The 24,519-nt window shown below is 40.0% G+C and overlaps 4 protein-coding genes and 1 long non-coding RNA gene across 7 annotated transcripts; 3 read left to right on the top strand and 2 right to left on the bottom strand.

Annotated features, from left to right (window-relative positions):
- Positions 1-973: 973 nt before the first annotated feature.
- On the bottom strand, positions 974-2,334 carry LOC113747856 (uncharacterized). Its single transcript, XR_003463949.1, has 2 exons — positions 2,174-2,334; positions 974-1,378 (listed from the first exon to the last, which is right to left on the bottom strand). It is a non-coding gene; the product is annotated as an uncharacterized LOC113747856 (long non-coding RNA).
- Positions 1,269-7,996, top strand: snorc (secondary ossification center associated regulator of chondrocyte maturation). The gene is made up of 3 exons (XM_010729986.3): positions 1,269-1,392; positions 5,328-5,495; positions 5,617-7,996. Exons 1-3 carry the CDS (start codon positions 1,317-1,319, stop codon positions 5,724-5,726), a joined length of 354 nt encoding a protein of 117 aa, XP_010728288.2. The 5' UTR covers positions 1,269-1,316; the 3' UTR covers positions 5,727-7,996.
- A 724-nt stretch (positions 7,997-8,720) lies between these two features.
- Positions 8,721-12,577, top strand: LOC104918305 (G-protein coupled receptor 55). Of its 2 annotated transcripts, none has more exons than XM_019262142.2 (3): positions 8,721-8,975; positions 9,889-10,642; positions 11,450-12,577. In XM_019262142.2, exons 1-3 carry the CDS (start codon positions 8,950-8,952, stop codon positions 11,654-11,656), a joined length of 987 nt encoding a protein of 328 aa, XP_019117687.1. In that variant the 5' UTR covers positions 8,721-8,949; the 3' UTR covers positions 11,657-12,577. The 2 variants fall into 2 exon arrangements, with proteins under 2 accessions (XP_019117687.1, XP_019117689.1); XM_019262144.2 differs by having other exon boundaries at positions 9,898-10,642.
- A 1,374-nt stretch (positions 12,578-13,951) lies between these two features.
- Positions 13,952-21,657, bottom strand: itm2cb (integral membrane protein 2Cb). Of its 2 annotated transcripts, none has more exons than XM_010729985.3 (7): positions 21,547-21,657; positions 18,808-19,102; positions 16,674-16,811; positions 16,350-16,538; positions 16,149-16,259; positions 15,828-15,978; positions 13,952-15,179 (listed from the first exon to the last, which is right to left on the bottom strand). In XM_010729985.3, exons 2-7 carry the CDS (start codon positions 18,892-18,894, stop codon positions 15,088-15,090), a joined length of 768 nt encoding a protein of 255 aa, XP_010728287.2. In that variant the 5' UTR covers positions 18,895-19,102; positions 21,547-21,657; the 3' UTR covers positions 13,952-15,087. The 2 variants fall into 2 exon arrangements, with proteins under 2 accessions (XP_010728287.2, XP_010728286.2); XM_010729984.3 differs by having other exon boundaries at positions 16,350-16,541.
- On the top strand, positions 20,705-22,747 carry hes6 (hes family bHLH transcription factor 6). Its single transcript, XM_010729983.3, has 4 exons — positions 20,705-21,226; positions 21,340-21,426; positions 21,575-21,656; positions 21,963-22,747. The coding sequence occupies exons 1-4, from the start codon at positions 21,152-21,154 to the stop codon at positions 22,382-22,384; spliced, it is 666 nt and encodes a 221-aa protein (XP_010728285.1). The 5' UTR covers positions 20,705-21,151; the 3' UTR covers positions 22,385-22,747.
- Positions 22,748-24,519: the final 1,772 nt, after the last annotated feature.

Below are 24,519 nucleotides of genomic sequence, written 5' to 3' on the forward strand. Positions count from 1 at the left end.
AAGTGCTTTGCCCTGAAGGATTACACATTACAGCCCGTTTCTCTGCTTCGCCTGCAGCAAGTTTGCTCAATACTGGACTGGAATTTCAAAGATTATTGTCCCCATTAGTCACTTAGACATAGAAACATGGGAAAATAATATGGTTGAAATGTTTTCCTTTTAAAGGTCCAGTGTGGAGGATTTAGTGGCATCTAGAGGTGAGGCTGCAGACTGCAAGCAACTGACCACAGCTCCAATTAGGTACATTTATGTCACTTTATACTTTTATATAGGTAAATATTGTGCTTAATTTTAATTTAATTTAATTATCTAACTACTATCTATCTACTGATTTAACATATGACCAGGACTTCCACTGATTTAAAACAAGTGTTAGTTTATTAAGGTCGGAGAGAGACGCTTAAAACAACAATTTAATAATTTCATCTGCGGCTCAGAAGGAACTTTGTCAATCTGAGAATATAAATCTGATGATGTTGGTTTGAAAAAAAAAAAAAAACTGTTCACATTGGATCCTGATTCCAGACATCTGAGTCATCACCCACATTTCAGATTAGTTCAGCTGTTTATGTAGCTCTGACGTCTTTCCTTTTTACAGATTATAGCAGCTTCCGCCTCGACTGAAAAAGATATCGGTGGGACGGATACATCGCTTGCTGCTGATTGCTCCCTGATCCAACAAGAAACGTGAAAACAAAGTTCAAGGCTGAATGAATGAAGTGGAACACAATCTGAGGCCAACATTCTTGAGAGATTGACACGGCGGTCTAAAAGTCAGAATATGTCAGCACCTCCACCTTTGATTTACTCATACTTATTCTAATCATTGGCAATTGACCTAACTTGTTTTTAAATAGCAATACTACATATTGATGCATCAGTAACACTAATCCAATAATCATGAAGTTTTTTCCATTTAATTGCTAAGACTTCTGACTTTTATGTGCAATTAATTGGTACTTTTATTTCCCTCATGAGCAAAATGTCCAGTAGAGACCTTCGTGATGTGACCTGGCCAAGGTCAGCGGCTACTGAATGTTTACCCCTCACACCCAACTATGTGTCCGGAGGAGTTTGGGGTGGGTGTGCCCTGCGATGATGTGCTCACAAAGTCCACACTGTCCAGACAGTCCTGTGCACACCTAGTCCCCACCCCTTCTCTCTCAACCCCCTCTGTTGCCTACCTCTCCTCACGCTCTCCTGTACTCTCCTCCTGCTCCTCTCCCGGGGTCAGTTACTCGTTTGAAGTTACCACTCGAGGAGTTTTCGGAGACTCTTGGTTTGCTCTTGTCTGAAGCTCATCCCTCGCAGCCATCATGGTCCACAGCAGCAGTATCTGCAGATTCCTCCTCCTGGTGCTCCTAGGCCTCATGGTAGCCTTTGTACACACAGGTAAAACCTCCTTTTAAATGTGTGATTGATATTTTTTATTTCATTTTGCTGTGTGCTGAATTAATTATGGTAGAAATGTTGCAAGAAACAGAGCACAAAGTTTGATTTATACCAGAAAACATCGTGAAATCAAAGGTGTGACGTGAGGAAAATCATTTTTTGACAAATAAGGTCACTAGCCTCTAAAAATTGGATTACTTTAAATGATCGCTGAGCTTTTTTTGCACTCTAACACTGTCTTTACATTTGAGGAACATTTCAGATCAGTTCGATTTAAGTTTTCATATCCTAATATGTGATTCATGGGCTGATCCTATGCAGGTATCAAATCAAAGATGTGTGTATACGTGTCATTTTACCTCTCTTTTCCACACACACACACACACACACACACATTCAGAGGCCTGTATGTGTGTGTTTGCAGCCAGATCTAAATGATGCAGTTGTTGAGGCTCTGAGAGCTGTGAAAGCTGCTCTTTGACAAACAGGATGACTCAGTTGCTTTCATGATGCCTGCCATGATGCTCATATGAAACTGAATACCTGCTGCCTGACTTAATTCTGAAGTGATTCTGTGTAGTATCACTTTGGGCTGGAAATGTCCACAGGTGTGGGTTTATTTTATGTGTTTGCACAGATTAAATAATCCCGTCTTCTTATGTGAGGCGTTTCTTGTTTGTAGGAAGCGTTTTACGACCAAGAACTTCTTCTCAAGATGAGTTCCATTTGAGACTTTACAGATTAGCACACACTCACTGGTCTTTCTTTCACTTTCACTTACTTCTGTCTGTTCTCTGTTCCTCTTGGCTCTCTAATCAACTTGGAAAAAAAAAAAAGCTCTGGACATAGTAGAGCAGTTCTCAGGCCCGAGGGTCAATGTAGAGGTCAGGGGGGGGGCAGCAAGTTGTCGATCTCTCTGTCCTGTGAAAAAGAAACATAGCTGTGAACTGTCACCTTTTACATGAGACACAAAACCTACTGTGATGCTGTGAAAAGACTCAGCGCTGCGACTCGTCTTTTAGACTAGTCGTCTAAAAATATCTTGCAGCCTCGTCTCCCTTTGGACTGCGCAAGTTTAAAACAGAAACTGAGTTTAAACACAGCCGAGAGAAATGCCCTGCATTCTGCTTGGCTGTACTCAAATTCTGCACTTTGTAGCTGTCTATTATTATTTTTTTTGTCAGTTGTGTTATTGTCATGCGATTGCATTTCTCAAGTACTGTCATCAGTCTTGACCACCAACACCAACCGACTAAGTGACTGTACCAGTGTGACACGCACGGCCAGTTTGTTGAATCAGCTTGGGGAAAAAAGATGTGTGAAAGAAAAAGCCAAAGCAACAAAGTGTGATAATAGCTCACACACTTTCTCTTTGAACTTCCTCAGAATTATTTTACACAGTGTGAGAAACTCAGAGTCTTGTACTGCAGTGGAGAATCAGTCTCAAAACAAGTGATGCACACTTGTTTTGAGACTGATTCTCTAAACTTAACACCCCACTCACGTAGTTTCGGAATGAAATCCAAAACACACCAGACGTCTGTCAAATATTTTACATGGAAAATGCAGCCACCACCTGTGGTGGTTAAAGAGGGTGAAGCAAGGACACACAACACCACCGATGTCATGTTTGGGCTGTGTTGGTTGTGGTTTCAATGCTTGGCCTGGTTGCTTTTCACACACACCCGTCTGCGTGCTTTGTCATCTCTCCGGCTGGTGCGAAATCCTGACCAGAGAGGCCTGAGGTACCAACAAATGGCCTTCTGTGTTATCAGTCTCTGAAATGAGCCTTCCCATCCCTGCCAGGCTTTTATAAGTCTGGATTTGTGTATAGAGAAAGGACAGCTCATGACTGACACGTAGAGTCACGTCTTTTAAAAGTGCTAATTAAACTCAACAATTAGTTTAAATAAGATCCACAGATGTGTATTAAAGAGGAAATTAAACAGTCAGCTATGATTACAAATTTGGTGCAATACTAATGTAAGCTCTGGTTACTCTTATAGTCATCTTTAATAAGTTTACAATAATCAAGCTGCTAGACCTGAGTCAGCCTCAACACATTAACATCGTTGAGCATGAAAACTAGTCCAGGAACGAGAAGAGAAGTTGACATGGTTAGCTGGTAATTGATAAACAGAAATAGTAATGAAAGAGTTGAAAGAGTTAAAAAATAATAATCAGTTAGCTAAAAGTTCAAAGTGATAAAAGTAATCGATAAATTGGAGCATGAGGGATGGTGTCGATGAGTTAATCTGATTGGGCACCACCGAGTTGGGAACCAGTGACTTGGTGGCTAGCTGTCAGCTGAGAAGAAGTCTGTTATTTCTAGACGCTTCAGTTATGTTAATTCCATTAAAAAGAAATTTCAAGCTTGAGTAAACCCCCCTCCCCTGTGGAAACAAACACCAACGGAAAACATCGTGTTATTATTTTTTGCCTTCTTCTTAAATCAAGCTGTCCAGAAGGCCCAGCCTTTTACACACAGGGACTATTTAATAAACAAGTTTGTTTGACATGCAGTGCCCAGCCGGTGCCTGGTTTGGGCCTGGCCGGTTGTTACTGGTTGCAGCTTGCCGCCCTCCATGACCGCACAAGCTGCCTTTTGTGCCCTCGGCTGAAGGCCTCATTGATGGCTGAGCTGGCCGGAGGCCCGGGCCTCCAAAACCTCCAGCCAGCTACAGGACAGGAAGCTGCACACGACTCAGAGTCAACACAGCAGCATCAAAATACTCACATCAGAAGTGCACATCAGAATATAGATAGGAAAAGCTGCGGCCAGCTACCAGCTGACATTTGAAGACTTGAGATGATATCAAACACACTAGATTCTTCGAAACTGTGTCATGTTTTCCACTGAATTACAGAGATTAATATAATGTTTCTCTGATAATGACTCAGAGAGGAGATGTGAAACGGCGAAGGAGTTTACTGAGGGCGTCAGAGGCTACAAAGTAAATACGTAGCGTTAAATAAACTGAGTGTAAATATGTTTGGATTACGGTTTTGTTGGTATGCATAGAGTTGCGGATAGGATAAGTGAATCAGTGAGTGGGTGGGCTTGTGGATGAAGAGTTTGTTTTTTCAGGGGTGATGAAGATTAAAATTCTCCCCCCTCTTTTTTTCCTGTGGATTTCAAAAGAAAAGCCCAAAGAGCCATTCAATTACCACCAAGACGGCAGCAAACCGCAATCACAGGAGTCGTTTTTTTTTTTTTTTTGGTGGTTTAGCTTGAATTGAGCATTTCCAGAGGCTCGGGTTCAAAAAGTGTGTGTTAGAAAACAGAAACAGTGGAAACAGAAAGAGTTTCTCTGGCTACTGTAGAGGTGTGAAAAGTCTCAGGGCAACTTCATGCTCAGTTGGGAGGAATGTCCGAGGACTATTGATTGGCAGAGGACAAGGGAAGCAGAGAGTTGGACAAAACCTGAGTCTCGTGCACGATAAATCACTGCCTCTCTTACAAGTTTGTATTTCTGTTTGTGCTGAAGCATAAAATATTTACTACCCCCCTACAGTAATCAAGCAAAGGTTGGTTAAAGTACTTTTTTTAGACAATAGACAATCTTGGTTAAGGTCTCAGGTAAACGAGAGACATGTTGAGAGGTTACCTGTAGCTCAAACGGACAAAATGTTCATCCTCTACAAAGACATCCTTATGCACAGGCCTGAGCCGTTAACCCAGTGAGACAGAGAGAGGCTGTTGGGAGTCATTACAGACGCAGCCATGTATGCAGCTCTCTCTGCATCCCAGAGGCCTCAGCGTCCAGAGAAAAGTCAAACAGAGCCATTAGCGAAGCTTATGTGAAATTACTGCCTTAGGAAAACATCCAGTCAGTACTGCACAGCAGGCCGTCTTTGTGTGTCAGGGATTAAGTGACTGTATGTCTGCTTCTAGATGTGCACAAGCTACAAGTTGTTGTTTTTTTCCTCCGCAGAGACAGTGGCGGACCCCGCCTCAACAACCAGAGACAACCAGGACACCATGTCTGGAGAGGCACCCAGTGACGTTACCACCAAGGACCCTTTCCAGGACATGACGGAGCAGGCATTCACCGACGACTACGAGGACACCACACACTCTCAAGCCATGGACGAGGAAGAAGGTAAAACTGCCACACACACACATTCAGAAATTTATATCAAACGTATATATGGAATGATTAAAACTATCTTTATCTGTGTGTGTGTGTGTGTGTGTGTGTGTGTGTGTGTGTGTTTGTGCAGGAGTGCTAGGACCAGGAGCCATCACAGCCATTGTTATAGCAGTCTTCCTGGGAGCGTCCGTCCTCCTCGCCCTCATCGTCATCACGCTCAGGAAGTTCACCACCTCCTAGAGTGAATACATCCCACCTTGTGTGTGTGTGTGTGTGTGTGTGTGTGTGTGCGTGTTTGTACAGCATGAGTGTTGTGTGCGTTTGTCTTTTTGCATCTCATCTCAATCTCTCGACTCGGCTCTTTCAAAGATAAAGTTGTTGTTTTTTTTTGTTTTTTTTGCTTCGCTTTAGATGCTGAAAAATTGTGGCAGGTCCCTTGACTGACTCTTTACAGATTTACTCCTGTAAACACGCTCTAACTGTTGCTCCACTTGTTACTGAAGGTGTAATGTTAGAAACTGGCTGGCTCTTCCAGTGGAAATCATAGCACGTCCATGTCATTTTAACTTTGTTCAGCATTTTTCCAGATCACACATGCATGCTCTAAAGGTTTTTTTTTTATGTTTGTGGGTTGTTTGCTTTTTTGTCTTGAGATTGTGATGCATCCTGCATGTGTTTGCTTTTATTTGTACGTGTGTGTGTGTGTGTCTGTACCTTTTTCCTTCGAAATGTATGTACTTAGAGGTTTTTATTAGTCTTTCACAATTATTTTTACCTTGTGCCAAATCATTCCCATCATTTCTAAAAATATTCCCAACGGTGTCACCCGTGTACAAGTTTTCGAGTTTGTATTGCACCATTTACAAACATTTGTCGAGTCAAAATAAGAGGAAAACATTTTTAAAAGAACGTCTTCGATGAATGTAAACAGGGTAGTCGTGTTGTTTGTTTTACCTGCAGAGCAAATATAAAGTTAGAGCACGGACGAATGTGTGTGTGTGTGTGTGTGAGTGTTTGTAGTTTTTTGTTGTTGTTTTATTTGGAGAGTGGGAGGGGATTTATTTTAGTAAAAATTATTTTGTCTTTTTCAATACACCTCAGAGTCCTCAGCCATACAGCTGGATGTCACCACGGCAATGTCACTGCCCAGATTTAGGCTTAATAAATAAATCCAGTAAATCACGTGATGTTTCTTTAACACATGACCACTGAGTCAACTTTTTTTCAAATATTATAAGCAAGTCTTTTTTGTCAACATTTCCAGTTTATAATGCCAGTCTCGATTAAGAATAGATTGATACAAACAAGCAATAAAGAAGCTGTGTGTTGCAAAGAGAGGTGCAGGGTAGAAAGGCAGACAAACCATCACGCTGACCAGGAGGTGTGTATGAAACACTGTACTAATCACGTAACAACACAGTTATATTGCAAATTAAACAGAAAGCAAATTATGTCCTAATAAAATTTCAAAATCAACCCACTCACCACATTTCCGTTGCTAGTGCTCTGACACGTCATGCTGCTCTGAACTCAAAGTCAGAAACTATTTCAGTGACATACATACTGGTACTTACAGGGTTACAGAGATATATATTCATTTTGAGTTTGTCATTTTCGAGCAGGGGCCCGAAACAAACAGGCTTAAGAGGGCCCACACAAAAGACTGAAAACAGGTGATGTTTTCTCTACATTATATCATGTTTCTAATATGTTTTAAGAAATAAAGTTAACACCAGTGTTGACCACAATTCTCTTGTCAATGTCTTTTTCATATAATATGGTGACTAAAAGTTAAATACAGAGAACAAAGAAAACTGTAAGATACTAGTTGGCGTTTTTTTGCCTGTTGCATTTATGATTGTAATCCCTTTATACTATTGCTATTTGTTCTGTTAAAATGTACTTCAATACATGTATGTACAAAAAATCAGCAGCACGTTAATCCTAAAAAGATGTTTGTCTTAAATAAAAAAAAACAATCTGAGCTCTTATGGTCCTAAAACAGAGAGAAAGTGAGTGAGTCAGTCTCAACAGTAGGTGGCAGTGCAGCTGGAAGCTTCATTTACATTTACAGAGAAATAGTCTTTGGTTTTCCTGAGAATAAAGCAACAAAAGCAACAACAAAAAACAAACAAACAAACGAAAAACATTTCTCCTGATGAGAATTCAAGATAAGCGTCCTTCATAAACATCATTATTACCATTTTATTTGTGTCCAAAGTTAAATCTTTCTCACACCTTAAATACAGTTAAGTCATCTCAGCACCTGAAACCAGGAAACCCTCAAACATAATCACAGCCTATCTGACTGTCAAATCTGTCTCTGCAGCTTCCCATAGAGAGAGAGAAAAAAAAAGACGACGCTGTGAAGGCTGCAGCTTTCAGTCTATCTTGATTAAGATAAGACACGCTCAGTCTAATACCATTATCAATTCAAGTAAGTATATAGAAACCACAGTATAACTACAAATAGTGGTTTACCTAAAATGTCCAGACATACATGAATATCCGGACCCATGTTTCAACATCCATGCCTGTCCACACATTCAAGACAGACGGTCATAAATAACTAAGTATAGCAAACACCTACATTCAGGAGATGCAGTGAACAAGCAGGATCAATGTGACCTAATTTTTTATTATACAGGAATGGAAATTCTGAAGAAAACCCACACACAAGTGCTCATGAGATCTGTGGTGTTAACCAATACTTCAGTTTCCTCAATGTTATTTCATTTCATCATGTTAAGGTTTGTATCAGCTTTTCACATTTGACTTTTTAGTCTTCCAGCTCATCTCTAGGCACACGGTTGTTGATCAGTCTTTCGGGACACCGCTTCAGCACTTTGGTCTCAGACTGAAATATCTCAACAAATACTGGATGGATTACATTTTGTATGGACATTCGTGGTCCCCAGAAGATGAATCTGACTGACTTTTCTTTTTTTCATGCTGACGATCGTATTTAGCTCAATCTACAACATAGCTGTGTTTTTTTAGTTCTGCAACTAACATTATTTTCATTATCAATTTGTTTTCAGATTACTTTTTTAATTAATTTAGTACTTTACTAGTTACTACTACTAGTTACTTACTAAGTTACAACCATATGAAATGAATTGTTTTTGCTTTTATTATTGTGTTTTTATGCTGTTAAATTTTCACATAAAAAAAAAAGCACAGCATGAACAACATATTTATCAGTACTTCCTCAGGTGTTAAAAATGTAAATAAAAAAATCCTCCGATCTACCAGTTTGCAATGATCACGTATGCTTTTAGGTTTAAAAAGCAAAACCCGATTTGCAAGTTTACTTCTGTGCTGATTTTAAACTGATGAAATACACATCTGAACACACACTCATGATGTATAGCATGACTCAGGAAGTGGTGTTGAAACAACAAAGGTAGAAAAGCAGAAGTGTGTCTGGCACATTGCAGACTGTCAGTCAACCACAGTGAACATGACTGAGAGACTGGCATTAGAGAGGTAAGAGCGCAGTTAGATTCCTCTGTATGTAAGATAATATTTATATTGAAACACTGTCAGGTGAAACTTTTGTAGTTAAATGTTAACAAGGAACCAAATATGTTTGTAGAACTTTTGTTTAATTATTTAAATTACAAGTCAGACCTTGCTGTCTTTGCAAATACTCTTAAATAAGTAAATAAAAGCAAAGGAAATATTTTAGACTATTTATTTAATTCTCATTGATCTCATTCTAAAGGCCCTTGATCTGAACATTATCTTAAGTTGTGCGTTTAAACATCCGGGTGGTGTGGTGAATGATTTTTGATTCTTTTGATTGTCTTCTTTGCACACTACCACAGAAGTGAGAGATATGTTCTGCTCCAGTGATCACTGCAGAATCAAAGACCTGGTTAATTGTGTTTAAGGCACTAAACTCCTCAGATCCTTATGGGGCTCTTTACAAGAGTTTAAATTAAAGACAGGTGCAGTGAAAAGATCTGACAGCAATGGAAGTTAAAACCCGCTGACAGTGAAACACAGAGCTATGTTCCTGCAAGTGCTGTGTCTGATAGATTTCCTTTAAAATCTTTGTAATTTCCAGTTTCATCAAAACTCTAAATAACTTAACAATTTCCTTTAATTTATATCTGATTCATTCATTCTAATTTAAGCTTACATTGAGCACACAGTGCATTTTATTTACAACTCATATGGCACACGTTTTCTTAGTGTGTTTAGCATCTACATCAGAAAGCAGATACAAAAAACGAGTTCCCAGCTTTGAAACCCACACGACTGAGAGGTTTCAATTGACTTGGCACAGATGTTTCTGTGTGGAAACAAAGAATAATGACCGGAAAGACATATTCATTTTGTGAAATTGTGACAGAGCTGTTGAAATTAAATCAAATCAAACCAATCCTCTTTACAGCAGCAACAGCAGCAGCAGTGGCAACATGACAGGCAACTGTACATTTGAATCTGTGGACAACCTGATGACATATCTGCAGCTGGTCATCTACATGCCCATATTCATCATTGGTTTGATCCTCAACATTGTGGCTCTGTGTGTGTTCTGCATCTTTCTGCGAAAATGGACGGAGTCAACTATCTACATGACCAGCTTGGCTCTGATGGACCTGCTCCTCCTCTTCCCTCTTCCCTTCAAAATGCACGCCACCAATAACCGCTGGCATCCCTCCCTCCAAACTCTCTGTTCGATCTTGGAATGCCTGTATTTCATTGGGATATATGGCAGCATCTACATCATCATGTGCATAGCTGTGGATCGATGGGTGGCTATCTGTCACCCATTCAAAGCCAAGCAACTCCGTTCACCCAAAGTGGCCCTGGGGACCTGCGTGGCGGTCTGGCTGCTGGTTCTGGCAGTGTTCTTCCCGACCGTCTATCGCTTCAGGGTGAATGAGAACAGTGAATTTAAATGCTTTCACAAGTTTTCATCAAACAGCTGGCGCCCTATGGTGATCACCTGTCTGCTGGTGTTTGGGTTTCTGGGGCCTGCGTTGGTGCTGGTTTACTGTTCGGTCAGGACTATCTTGGCACTTCAGCAGTCCGGCCAGAACAGCCTGCAGAGCCGGGCCTGTGTGAAGATCATCTACAGCAGTCTGAGTGCCTTCCTGGTGCCCTTCACCCCGAGTCACCTTGGCATCCTCCTGCAGTTCCTGGTAAGATCAAGTTTATTTCAAACAAACTGAACTCAAAAAGTGAGAAGAGTGAAGAAGGTTAAAGTTGGTGATAAATAAAGGTGACAAACCAATCTCACCACATTTTTTCTGATCACTTACACTTACATACAATATTAATAAAAAATGTATCACGCAATGACATAAAAATCATAATTAATCTTGAAATGAACTATTTAAATTAATGTCATGGACAATATTTGCCAAGCCGTGCATCGGGAGTAAATGCTTTGTGCTTTGCGGCCACAAGTAGTGCTTCCTGTTTTTAAACGAAAAACTTATCTGTTGCAGAACCAGGCATACAGGGCAAGGTACTAAAACCTGTAACCAGGTTTTTAGAAATACTTTAAATACCATTTTGTGGGTGACTTACTTTACGTAATATTTAGGGTTACTAATTGATCATTTAAAAACACAGTTTCTTAAAAAAAAACAGCAAAGAAAGCAGCAAATTTAACTAGTAGATGGTAAAGCATATAATGCACTATTAATTTGATATTTTATTTTAGTATCAAACATAGCATCTGTTTATTACAGGCTCAAAAGGGCCATATAGAACTATGAAAGATAAATCCTGGGGCTGAAGCATAAATTAAATAAATGAAAATAAAGTCAAACTACAGTTTAAACAGGAAATGCAAAGGATAACCACAGTGTATGGTAGCTGCATTGAGGCAATCTAAAAAAAAAAAGAAAGCCTGATAAGAACATAGAAAAAACTGAATACATAGTTCACTGCTGGGTTACGTCTTGTGTTACTGAGTAATCTTTCTCTGTCCCCTCTTTCAGGTGCATCAAAAAGTGATTACAGACTGCGACAGCATGGAAGGCATCAGCCTGTTCATACAGGTAACTATGTGCCTGTCTAACATCACCTGCTGTCTGGACGCTGTGTGCTACTACTTCATCGCTCATGAGGTGAGGAGCACCAAACACATCATCAGGCGGTCACTAACCAGCCAAAGAAGAGCCACTTTCAGCACTTCAGAGCTCTGAACAGTGGACAGTTCGGGTTAAAATATAATTTGTCTTCAGAGAACTGCTGGTAGAGAATACAGTGGCTGACTCTTGGAGCAGTGAAACTGAAAAGGGGGCTAGTATTGTTTTTAGTGGCTTAATGGTGAACGTGATGTGCGTGACAAAAGTAGTTGGAGATAAAGCAGGTCAGAGTGCAGTCTCAGTTAACCACAAAGCTGAAGTTTAAATGCAGCATGGGAAGATTTGTCAAGCACTGATACATGATTTGACCCAATGAGAGGAGGCTGCTAGGCATCTACATAACCTCAAAGAGGTCTGATACCCAAAGTGTAGGCTGCAAAAATGAAATTTACCAATGAGCCACATTGTGACCTATTTCTAGAATAATTTAAGCACAAGCTTGTCATCAATTCACACGCGGTGACAATGGGTGAGAAAACTGATGTGATTCATTTCAAAACAGTAAAACTGGGCACAAGGAGCTCAAAGCAGTCTATGCTTAAAAAGTCAAAGATGTCTAACAGCGGCTCATTGAAGACAACAACAAACATATAAGACTGGAGCTGATACATTTCAGACCATGGTTCAAAAGATACAGTTAGTAAATTGCGAAACGTCTCATAATATATCTAATCTATTCAATATTTAATTATGACAATAAGCGTATGTTTTAATATATAGTAACATATATGAAATGCAGATTTAAAAGTCAGTCTTAAACAAGCAAATAATTAAAACTGACAAAAATCTCGTATATTAATAAATTAAAATCTATACATTTTCCAGAGACACCAACTACCAACCTTGAAACACATGAATGTAATTAATTATTATTCATTAATAATGATCTAGAATCTTAACGACAACACATTTTTACCAACCTTAAATGACGCATAAAACAAATTTTATAAATATTTTAGTTGTTTAGTTGTTTTTCTTAGTTTGGTCATTTGAAATTTTTGAAATTTCCATCTTGTAAATTATATATATATATATCTATATATATATATAGATATATATATATATATATGTGGCAAACATTTTCTACTTTCTAAGCTTTAAATGTCATTTTCAGGGGATTACACCCAACACATTTCTTATAATTGTCATGATATGAAGGAGTGGGCTGAAAGTTTGATGACTCGCAAACCAACTGACTGGGTGTTTGTTTTTATTTGTTCCTACTTCTTAACTTCCTCATCACAATGTATATAGACAGTAGTCATGCTGTTGGTCATGACATATGTACAAAATATATGATTTTATATGTACTTCTTTTTTTAAAATTCATTTTTAACAATGTAGCTTCAAACATGTGCAATAATTAAAGTTGTTTAAAGCGAGTGGGGCTGACCTGTGTACTACAAGACTGTAGAGGAGATTGTTTTGATATTAGTTTGTTTACAGCAGAACATTCGATTCATGTGAATGCAATGAAAGCTAAACCCAAATGGAGAGTTGCATACGGTACATTAAACTGTTTTATTTCCCTCATGCTGTCACCTTGTAATTAAGGTGTTCATACGTCTACACAGCAGTCCTTTGGAATTTCCTGTATATTAATGTTGTTTTTATTCTATATAATATAATCTCTCTTCTAAAAGTGGAAACATGACACGAACTCTGTCTTATTTGCATTACGTGTGTCTGAGCACTTTCATTTTGCACTCACCCTGTTGAGTTTCAATGCTCAGTTCCGTTCAGTTTATTTTAATTTCTGTTTCTGTATTTCTTTGTGATATTTGTTTATATGAAACTATGGAGCTTTTTTATATCTCACTGCCAAAACTTGCAGGTCTGATGCTTCTTTGTTTTTCTGTAAATTAAAGTAAGCTGATATAAAAACATGATGATGCAACATGATTATATATGATGCAACATGATTATATGTTTAATGACTGTTCTGAAACTTGAATTTCAGATGTGTCTCACGGCATGACACGTGAATCAACCTGGCCGATAAAAAATACTGAAACATAAAACACTTCTCAGCAAGTTGAAACCAAATCATCTTCATAAGAATGATGTGTGCAACATGTGACATTCGCCACAATGACAAGGCAGTTTTGTGTTATGTATAAACAATTGACCACAGATCCTTAGCAACACATTAAAATATGGGTAGCCTGCACTGATCAGAGCTTAGTACTTAAATTATGTCTGTATTGTGAGGAAGTCAGCAAAGGAGATATATAATTTGTTTCTCTTTGTAAAGACCAACTGTCCTTTCACAATGCTTAGAATAATCTCCATTTCTTCTAACCCATGCATGCTTTAATCAAACTGATACTGATGAATATCCAAAAGACAATAAAAGTTTGATCATTTATTCGTAAAGCAGCAAGATATTACAAGAAAAATCGACTGTACAGCGAAATAAGGTATACAAGACGATGAATTATGAGCACATATCACAGGTCCCTCTCAACAGAGACTTATTTGCTCCAGGTTGTACATTAGAAAGACACCCCAAATCTTTTTTTTTTTTTTAAGTTGGAACGAAACCAACATTATAGAGATTATAATGCCAAGATAGGAAGGATTGGGAACTGTCAAGAGCTAAAGACAACAGGCAAATCCAAGTGAAAAGGAGGAAGAGCAGGACAAAGTGAGTTTTAGCCTTTGATATCATCTACAGTAAAAAGCATTCTTTCTAAATGTTTCATGTATCCTTAACACTAAGCATAGCATCGCTGATTGCAAACTTTGGTTCCTTCTATCCCTCTAAAGCACTGCTACTAATTACAGTCTAAAGCCATTATAATCCAAGGAGTAGGAAAAGTGATACCAAAGGAATTAAAAAGACAAACCATAAAGAAATGATTGTTCACAAAACAAGTCGATTTCAGATAAAAATCTATGCATGTAACAATATGTTCAAAATCAATTTACAGTATATATTGCTTAGGAACAATCAAAGTTATATACACCATTCATTAATGATAGAAACCAGCAAAGAAACATTTAAACTACATGAGGTATGTTTTGCCATTTTCTGACATTTAAAACAAAATAAAATAACAAACAAAGAAACAAATATTAACTTGAGTGCACAGTGCAAGCAGCTTCCAAGTATCCTCACCACCACCACCACCACCCATAGTGCACTGGCTTACTAACTAATAAGGACAAGTCTAAAATAAAATAAAGTCTTCTGATGATAATGACACACATTAACATCTTATGCACAACTGGACAAGCTACAGATATATCCAAACACATTTATAACCAAATATACAGACTGTCTGAATAAAAAAGACATAGTACATGAACAATAAAAGAGCATTTCCAACTTGAGACGAAAAACCAAACAAACAAACATTAAAACTGAAACTAAAAACCGTTGGACAAAGACTTGCTCTTAAAGTGCAGTTAAAAGCCTAAAGAATTTAAGAGGTATGGTTTGAAATTGGCTTCAGTATTGGATGGCTGTGATTTCCGCCTCAGATTTAGACCCTGTCGCAGATGACGGTCTCAACCACAAAAGTGTTCTCGAAGTGACGAATGCTGTGGCACTTCTTTGTCTCGCGCCTGTCGATACCTGGAAGAAAAAAAAAGAAGACAGATTTAGAAAAGTGGAGGCTTGCAGTGTTCATAATAGTACCGCTGTCATGCCTACAAGCATCCATTTTTAATCAGCACAGCGGTGATCACGGCAAAATCGCATCCATATATGTACTCAGGGGAAGTTTGATGCATCATTTCTAAAACCCTCACTCCAATCAAAGGCAACGACGACAGAGATATCACTCATGTGCATCACTACCTCCTCCATAGTGTGTGGATGTGTCCACTGCACTACGAATGACTCACACAGCAGGAAGTTCCCAGGCTGTGCCCACACACACACACATACACTGACATGATAATCAGGCTTCTAGGCTGTTAGAGGAGGATTTTACACTGCAGAGACACTGTCTGTCTGATATGTTCATTAGGAAGCCCCTATTTGGTTCTGCATGGTCACTCACTCTCTGTTTGCTCCTACACACCAAAAGTGAACACCGGATTTCCCTGTGACTCACTGGAGGAATACTTTCCTCCTTGAGTGCAGGGAGAGATCGCAGTGACCCAGCACATGTCACATGACTCAACATCTCATGAGAGTTGGTGTGAAAGAGGGTGATAAATCAGCGGAAGTGACCCAGCACTCATCGCTTATTATGTAGCATCACACATTTATACTTACGTCGGCGCTGGTTGCGGCGTCTGAGGCGGTAGGTTTCTTTGCCGTAGCAGAGCCTGTGGATGAACGGGCCCAGCTGCCTCATGTTCCTCACCCTCCCTGTCACCATCATCTCCTCCTGGATGATGTAAGTCTGAGGAAGGTACGTCCCTCTCTGTGGCAAAGAGACACAAATGAATCACTCAATCTGTCAGTGGGAGGAACACTGCAGACGGGAAGATGGGAACATGCTGTCCTTCACTCTCTCAGACAGCCATTCATCTCCAACAATGCTTTTACGACGGCTTCATCGGTGACGACATGAGCAAAAAATGAGTGCCTCACCTTGACATTGACGAGCAGCTCCCACAGGCTCCTTGGAGGCATCACCAAGGTTGTGTTCAGTTCGGTGATGTAGCATTTGTCCAAAGCAATGTCGTGATAAGCTGTGAGGCCCTGGAATACATTAAAAGAGAATTTAATACCTTACCTAACAAGAAAATGTAACAAGAGCAAACCAGCTGGCATGTGGATGAATTAACCTACCCTCTGAAAGTCGTGGATGATATCAGCGGGGTCGCTGCCTCCAAAGTGTGGCACAGGTACACTGATCTGCTCGTAGTTGTCGTCAAGGTAGATGCCGACATTCTCCTCGAGCTCTTGTCGGCCCCTCAGAGGAGCGTACACGGAGTCCTCATAAACAACCCGGCAGTGAAACAAGCTGTCTTCTGGGATCTGCTAATGGGGGTGTAAAAGAGCTGAGTTAAGCATAGACAGTTACTCCAGCTTGCATTTATTTATTTATTAACACCTTGTGCCACTGGGTTCAGGATGTAATGCAAGAAAAAAGGAGGCTGAAACTGAACTGACCTGAGGTATAAAGTAGTAGCGATAGACGTAGATAGAGGCCAACACCAGTCCTGACATGAAGATCACCAGGCCAAAGGTGAGGCAGCAGAGACCAGTTGGAAAAGGCTTTTTGGGCCTGACAGGAAGAACCAGCTGCTCCTGTTAAGAAAAAAGCAGTTTGGTTAGGAGACAAGTTTTCCAATAATACAATATATTTGCAAAATGATGGACATGTAGTGTTTTCTGTTTCATATAAACAAACAACAAAAAGAAAGAAAATAGTTTCATTTATCTCTGAAGCCACTTGAGAGAAGCTTTGTGAGTAATACTGGTAACATGGCATAATAGTTAACTTGAATATTAATCATATCCTTTTCTGTGATGGAGTATCAGTGGGTGTAAGTCCTTTTACACTGCCATGCATTAAAAATAAAATACCAAATCCAGATCGTAACAGAAATAATTCTGACGAGAGGCGACTGCCAAGTCGTTAGTCAGGGGAGGAGATCTGGTAGACGTAAGACTGGAATGAGACATGCCAGATGCCCACCCACAGTCTCTCAGTCAACCTGCTGCCTCTCCCTACTACTGTTGCTATGGAGAGCGGAAGAAGGGAGAACAGATTGTGCCAGGCTCTGACGAAGATGCTGGCACGTGGACGTCTGGGTCTATAATTAGAGGCCTACTTCCACGCTCCATATTTGCAGTTAGCTCTCGCCCTCAGTGGGAGTCAAAATGAGAACAATTGCGTGGAGCAGGAGTCCCTCAGCAGAGGCGGACATATTAATAGATCTACACACATTGGCTCTGACGCCTCGCCTGCTGTTGAAGCCAATCCGAATCCACACAGACTTTGACATCACGTCTTATTCTTCTCTTGACGTAACAAACAGGTGAAAGGTGTTTGAGGAAGTGATGGATGCGTCATCATTGTGTACATTGTGTTAGGGGGGGAAAAAGACGAGGCTTAGAGAGGCGTACATCTATTGTGTGCCAGATATCTAATTAGGTTTAACTTGTGGGAGGAAGTCCAGAAAGGAAGCTGGACGTATTGTGCCTCACTGCCTAAACATTTAATAATTTAATTAATTTTTGCAATCACAACTCAGGAATGACATGATCACACTAATTTAGGACTTAATATACTAATACATGCACAATAAGCTACCATATCTTTCTGTCTATCTTCTGTTAAAATGTTATTGAGCCCTATGTTTGAGAAGTGGAGCCTAACAGCAAGAGGATCGACCATGCTGCAGATTAGTTCAGGGAATCAGGTGCCATTGTAACACAATGAGACGTTCAAGTCATTTTTGACGCGCCCGGTCCTTCAAATGAACTCAGATCTACTCCTATTCATAGGCTACAGGGATATAACAAACACACTGAGCCTGGAGAATTTTCTATAATTTGTGTTCCTGACTTTTGCATCCTGACAACCTTGATGAATAATAAGAAGCTTAACCACCTTTAGACCCTGCCCACTGTTTACATACAACACACAGTAATCCTGGAATTACCACTTTCGCTCACAGGGTCATCACGCTCTCAGGCGCTACCTGCAGGACTACTCATTACGTCACTGGTGGCTGGTGCAGTGACCTTATCTAATAGCTCTGCTTTCCCCATCTTGACAAAAAAAATGGCATTATTATTTCTACACCTGATGTCTATCTGAGAGAGATGTTTGTTATATTTCTGAACCACCTCATAGTAATAATGTCATATTGTGCTGAAGGCACACACACACACACACACACACACACACACACACACACACTGAGGGCAGCCATCTGCAGTCTGTCCTCGAGGTGGCCAAACAAGGTGACGTAATGTCAACATCCCCAGGCTGGGATGGCCTGCAGTGTTGGGTTTATCCCCTTTGTTATAATAACATTATTGCACAACATCCTTTAGAAATAACGTCTCACAGTAAGTGCACCAGCAAAAGCAAGATAATAAACTGCAGCACGAGTTAGATTTTTCATTTAGTTGCATGAATAAGTCCAACTTTGCAGCAAAAAAAATAAACATATAAACGTCATTTTACTTAACTGTAACACATGCAAAAGGTGCATGTGCAGCTGAAAACATACTGAGACAAAAGACAAACACCACAACATGAAACAAAGAGAAACACAGTGTGCAAACTCACGTGAGCCTGAGGTATAATGATCTTGTCTTCATCGCTCTCCTTTTCAGGCTTCTGCGCCGAAACTGTCTGGAAAGTGATCTTCACCATGCTTGTTGTTTAGTTCAGTTCAGTTATGATGATATTAATAATTGTCTTTATCTCGTATCGCTGCTTTCAGTGCGCTGTTTTCATCCACTGAGTCGGGAAGATTATATAGCGGAGAAGGAGTCTCGCCCCCGGGACTCAGTGACATCAGAAGAGCGTCTTCTCTGACGAACAGACACTGTGTGGGTCTGAAGGAAAAGCCGCCTCGCAGCTGTCAAAATAAGAGCCCGTATCCGGTTACAACGCTTAAATCTAACACCAAGCACACATATTGTGAGCTTTCTGGTATGCATATAAACATATTTCAATCCTCCGAGTTGTTCAGGATGACAAAACCTATTTTTTGTCTCCTGTTTGCTGATATTAGACAACGCCGTGCTTTTATTGTGAAGGCGAGTGCCCGATATGGTAGTGCTTTCCGTATTTTATTTAAAGCTGCATGTCCTCTTCTTTACCATGTTCTCAACACTATCATCCGGAAATGTAGGGATGTTTCAAACTCTCAGCCAGCTACTACACTGCAACAAAAGTGGCTCTAGGTCACTACTACTGGCACCCATAATCATTATAATCATTATTATTGTTACAACAATGATTATACCAACAATAATGATAACTTTGTGCACCCCTTTGTTGGGTTATCAAGGAATATAAAGCATACAGTAATGCATATGTGTATACTGTGAATTATGTGTGCCTTGGTTTATTTAGTATTTAATATAATATAATGCAATGTAATCTGAGCATTTAGTATATTATAAACCTTTAAGTGGACCTTACAAAGTGAAGTATCAGTATTACTTCTAGATCATTTTACTATTTAACAATTGTTTTACAATATTTTATTTCCAAAACTATGAAATGCTATCATCAAATGATGTTATATTTTTATTTTTAACTAAACTAAACTTCATGCCCCAACAAAGAGCAGCCAGACTGAAACAAGTACGGCTCAAACTACTAAATCTTCACCACATGCTAATTACACCACACATGCAGATTTGCACAGACATGCACACGGCTCTCATCATGCCAGAGTGTCTGCATGACTCACTGCAGGCATAAGCAACACAGTGTGTTGAATTTGAATAATATAGGAAATATGAGTTGATTATACAATAATAAAAGTTTCTGGGGGGGGGGGGGCTGTAGTTACAAATTATACTAGAAGAGAAGATGGAAACATGTCATCATCATATACAACAGAGCCAGCACTGTTTGAGGCTGCTTCAGACTGAAGGCTCTTTACACATGAGAGTACTGTACTTGACAAATGGCTCATATCGTCCAATTCACATTTTTACATGGGGGAGTGGAGCACTACAGTACTAGTCCTCATAAGTGGACTGATGGCTCACAATCAAGCATGAAACAGGCCAGGCTGACTAATGATACAATGTGAGAATTGGCAGATATATGCACACGTTAAAAGGAGTTAACATTAAAAATGTTAGACGGTGCTGAAATAACCTACATGTGAAGTGTTTGCATTTATATCCAAGATACATCTTCACTTAGTTTTGTAATATTATTTATATTATGGTCACTACTCTTGCAATAATATTATTATTTGTATCATGGTCACTTTTTTTGCAATATTTTCTTACACTGTGGTCACTTTACACTACAATACTCTTTTTATATATCATGCCACTTTTATCCTCAGTACTTGTTTGAAGGTTGATTTTTTTTCGTGTTTATTGTGTAGGTTATAGATATTTCTGTCTTTTTATTGTGGTTTTTTGCCTTTTCTATTTTTTTTCTAATTCTGTAGTGTATGCTACACTTTCCTCTGCTGCTGTAACAAGTACATTCCCCCGTGGTGGGATGAATAAAGTATATCTAATCTAATCTAATTTGATTTAACTGGTTATATCGTATTTGTTTGTGACCATTTTAGGTTAAACTCAGCTGTTCCATGTTTTTCAGCCTCAGACTTGAAGTTTGGGACAAGACCACTAATGATTGGTGAGCGGGTACGAGCGTTTGCGCGTCCTCGCTGGTGTCCTGCTCTCGTAGCCAGTTCACCCATTCACATGTAAATGAACCGTCATATATATTAGTACATGCCCCCTTGGAGAACCAAAGGAGCCCAAAGTCTGTCTCTCTCCCTCTCCCTCTCTCTCTCTCTGTGTGTGCAAGCTTTGTTGGCCGCTGGGATCGCCCGGCCATCTGTCCCCCCCATTGACGAGCTGTAACGGCTCTCTGGATTACAGAGTGCGGTGGGCTTCTGGCAGCGCCTGGGTTAAACTTCAACAACATGGCCCCCATCCGTAACAACACAAACGGAATGGACAGAGGTGATAACTGCAGCGGGATCAAGTCTGACAGAAAGGTAAAAAAAAAAAAAAAGAAAGGCCCGTGTGTGATAGTAACGCGGATATTTGTGTGTTTAACTTCGTGTCTGACAAAGTAACTCCATTGTTCTTACTGTTGTTTTTTTGGCAGATAAGGAAACCTCTGGTCGAGAAGAAAAGAAGAGCTCGCATCAATGAAAGTTTACAAGAACTCCGAGTTCTCATCGCGGATGCAGACGTGAGATAATATATATATATATATATATTTTTAAAAATGTTTTCAGGCCTCTGTTTTGATGTTGATGTTGCCCCTCAAGGTGAACTACACTCAGGTCTTGTTGAAGCTAGCTTAACTCACGCTGTTTCTTGTCACCCCTCTGCTACAGTTGCAATCAAAGATGGAGAATGCCGAAGTGCTGGAGATGACAGTGAAACGTGTGGAGAGCATCCTACAAAACCGGGCTCAAGGTACAACTAAATATGTCTACATCTACACGAACCAGCTGTTTATTAAATATTTATTTGAAACCAACAGTTTAAAAAATAATAATTAACCCAAACTAGTATATTAGTATTTAATTCCTCCGCCGAACAATGTAGTCCCCTTTAAAACTAATAGACAAATTAATTTGTAACGGTTGGCGCATTGATATCCTAATCAACTGTACTGCGGCCACAGGTGCACGTGTGCATCCTCGAACGCGGTTCAGCCAATCAGAGCGGAGCTTTTTTGTGGTGTGGCTAACGGCTGTGCTTCCATCTCTCCCCCCGCAGAAGTGGACGCCGTGAACCGGGAGGCCTGCGAGCGGTTTGCGGCCGGCTACATCCAGTGTATGCACGACGTGCACACTTTTGTGTCCAGCTGTCCCGGTATTGACCCGACAGTAGCCGCGGAGCTGTTGAACCACCTCCTGGAGAGCATGCCCCTGAACGACGAAGACCGCCTCCGGGTGATGCTGCCGGACACGGTGGCAGAGTGCCCCGGCAGTAACAGCACTTGGTCCCTGAATGAGAGCATGTACACGGCTCTGGTGTCCCCAGCACCCTCCACCACCTCCAGCGATGACCTCTGCTCTGACCTGGATGAGACAGACTCAGAGCAAAGTCATGTTTCTTCTTCAGAGGAGGCTGACAGCCAAGATATGTTGAGCCTGCCTTCTTTAACTTACTCCAAGTCAGTGTGGAGGCCATGGTAGATTATTTTCAAAAGAGGAATAGCATGTTTTTAAACCACAGTAGATGATTTAATGCATTGTGTTGTGATGTTTTGTGGGGTAGGCCTCAGTGCATGACAGAAACACTGCTGAGATGATATCTTTGAAACTTGTTGAAAGTCATCGGAGAAGCTCTTTGTGTAATTATTGGGGAACTACGATTAAACTAAAATGTATTTAATAAATAAAATAATGTAATTAAATCGCAGAGGTCAGAGACCTGTAGGGTCTTCATTTGGAAGTGTATTGGCCCTCATACGGGCCTGCCTTCAGTGAAGGGGTGAATGCATATGTAAATATTTACTTGTTGAATATGACTGGGCTGTATAGAAGATAGGCATCCCATTAGGAATACATTGTAGCTGTGTGTAAATTATTTTTTATTTAGGATGTCTTTTAACTTTGTATTTATAAGTGTCAAACGATTGTTAGTAGGCTACCTCACCTGATAAGTTTCAATAAATATCTTTTTTTTTGACAAATCACTTCTATTTGTGCTGCAGAGTTTTTCAAAAAAAGACACATTTCACACACAAGGATCCCACTATACGCCCACGCACGGCTGTTTCCAAGATATTAGTTATTACTCTGCAATTGTGGGCCATTTGTGTGCTCGCTCGCTCTCTCTCTTTCTCTCCAAGATCCCTTAGCACATCGTAGGCATTTGTGAGGTGTGAAATGAGTAATCCACTCACTCCTTATATAGGCTTAGTTGAGAACTTGGCAGATGGGTTTTATAACTCTGCTTGACTTCAGCATTTTTGGTATTAGAGTTTTAAAATAACATGGGAACAAATAACTTGCTCGCTCATTGGATTGTACTCTTGGCTAACAAAGCCACTACTGTGGAGTATTTCTTTACTATAGGGGGCTTTCATGAATACGTGGTCTTCTTTGCATTTATTTACTCAAACATCTACACTACCAGAAGAAGGAGGTGTCCAAAGAGTCCCATGCTAATTTAGAGAGACACATCGAATGCTTGTGTCTGGAGCCTCAGACATGACCTCTGTGTTCCTGGTGAGAGCCACAGACACTGTTCTGCCGCAGCACCATCAACGACAAATGAATACGAATAGACAGCAATCCTGAGCACAGTCTCTTAATCCATCTCCAGTCAGATGCCCCCTCTGGTGTTCCTGTGATGTCCACTCCAAGTGTCACTTCTTACACTGTCCAACGGTCTTAAAAACACCCATACTGAGAGAAATCTTTGGTGAAATTAACAGATTAACAGAGAGAGAGCATTTATCACATTGAACATTAAATATCTCCAGCATGGGAAAGTAACTAAGTACTCAAGTGCTGTAATTAAGTACGATCCTGAAGTACTTTTGTGTACCTTTTTTTTTACAGCTGTAGTTATTTACTTTGCAGAAAAACTAAGCAAAACATACGTTTAACTTTATTATTATGGATTAAACTTTAAAGTTCAAATGAGCTCTCACTCATCCAGCTACAACATAGACTACTCCTTGACTTTACTTGAGTATTTTTTAATCTTGTTCTTTTTGGTCCACTGCAGTTATCTGACAGCTGTAGTTAAAAGTTACTTTAAATATTAGAGACTTTTGAACATATGCAATGTTGCCAACACTTCCAAAAATATATAATCCAAAAATATATAACGTATGATAATGTAAACTTTTAAAAAGGGGTATATATTTTAGATTGTAATTACTTTTACTTTTTATTAGGCCTACTTCATACAAGCTAAGAATGTTATATGTATTATCCTTTTAACTGTTAAGACAGAAAGACAAGAAAGAAAGAAAGAAAGAAAGAAAGAAAGAAAGAAAGAAAGAAAAGAGAAGAGGATGACGACCTTGATACAGTCCGCTCACATCTATGCGTGTCTGTGTGGTGACTAGACCGGATTTGCGGGTCCGCAGAGGTGCAAATGACCGCTGCGGGAGGGCAGTTTGTGAATTTTAAGGTGTGAACAGTGGAGGGACGGAGGGGAGTGAGGTCGCTTTGATCAGGGCCTGCTGAGCCGTGCCCTGCAGGATCTGACTGTCTGTCTGCACCAGGATACATCTCAGCTATTGTTTCAGTGGTCGGCCAGACATCCGTTTGCACCGGGAAGGTGAATGTCATGACTTCAGGAGCAGAAAATA

This window comes from Larimichthys crocea, chromosome II (genome assembly GCF_000972845.2).
Source record: "Larimichthys crocea isolate SSNF chromosome II, L_crocea_2.0, whole genome shotgun sequence".
Lineage (NCBI taxonomy): Eukaryota > Metazoa > Chordata > Actinopteri > Sciaenidae > Larimichthys > Larimichthys crocea.

What these genes read in the sequence shown, in the direction of transcription:
- snorc (XM_010729986.3), top strand. Translation starts at nt 1,317, where the DNA reads ATGGTCCACAGCAGCAGTATCTGCAGATTCCTCCTCCTGGTGCTCCTA. An exon ending in GGTAGCCTTTGTACACACAG is followed by an intron (nt 1,393 to 5,327) that starts GTAAAACCTCCT and finishes TTTCCTCCGCAG; the next exon opens with AGACAGTGGCGGACCCCGCC. An exon ending in AGCCATGGACGAGGAAGAAG is followed by an intron (nt 5,496 to 5,616) that starts GTAAAACTGCCA and finishes GTGTTTGTGCAG; the next exon opens with GAGTGCTAGGACCAGGAGCC.
- LOC104918305 (XM_019262142.2), top strand. Translation starts at nt 8,950, where the DNA reads ATGACTGAGAGACTGGCATTAGAGAG. An exon ending in GAGAGACTGGCATTAGAGAG is followed by an intron (nt 8,976 to 9,888) that starts GTAAGAGCGCAG and finishes TCCTCTTTACAG; the next exon opens with CAGCAACAGCAGCAGCAGTG. An exon ending in GCATCCTCCTGCAGTTCCTG is followed by an intron (nt 10,643 to 11,449) that starts GTAAGATCAAGT and finishes CCCCTCTTTCAG; the next exon opens with GTGCATCAAAAAGTGATTAC.
- itm2cb (XM_010729984.3), bottom strand. Translation starts at nt 18,894, where the DNA reads ATGGTGAAGATCACTTTCCAGACAGTTTCGGCGCAGAAGCCTGAAAAG. An exon ending in TCATCCACGACTTTCAGAGG is followed by an intron (nt 16,260 to 16,349) that starts GTAGGTTAATTC and finishes AATGTATTCCAG; the next exon opens with GGCCTCACAGCTTATCACGA. An exon ending in AGCTGCTCGTCAATGTCAAG is followed by an intron (nt 15,979 to 16,148) that starts GTGAGGCACTCA and finishes TCTTTGCCACAG; the next exon opens with AGAGGGACGTACCTTCCTCA.
- hes6 (XM_010729983.3), top strand. Translation starts at nt 21,152, where the DNA reads ATGGCCCCCATCCGTAACAACACAAACGGAATGGACAGAGGTGATAAC. An exon ending in GGATCAAGTCTGACAGAAAG is followed by an intron (nt 21,227 to 21,339) that starts GTAAAAAAAAAA and finishes TTTTTTTGGCAG; the next exon opens with ATAAGGAAACCTCTGGTCGA. An exon ending in TTCTCATCGCGGATGCAGAC is followed by an intron (nt 21,427 to 21,574) that starts GTGAGATAATAT and finishes CCTCTGCTACAG; the next exon opens with TTGCAATCAAAGATGGAGAA.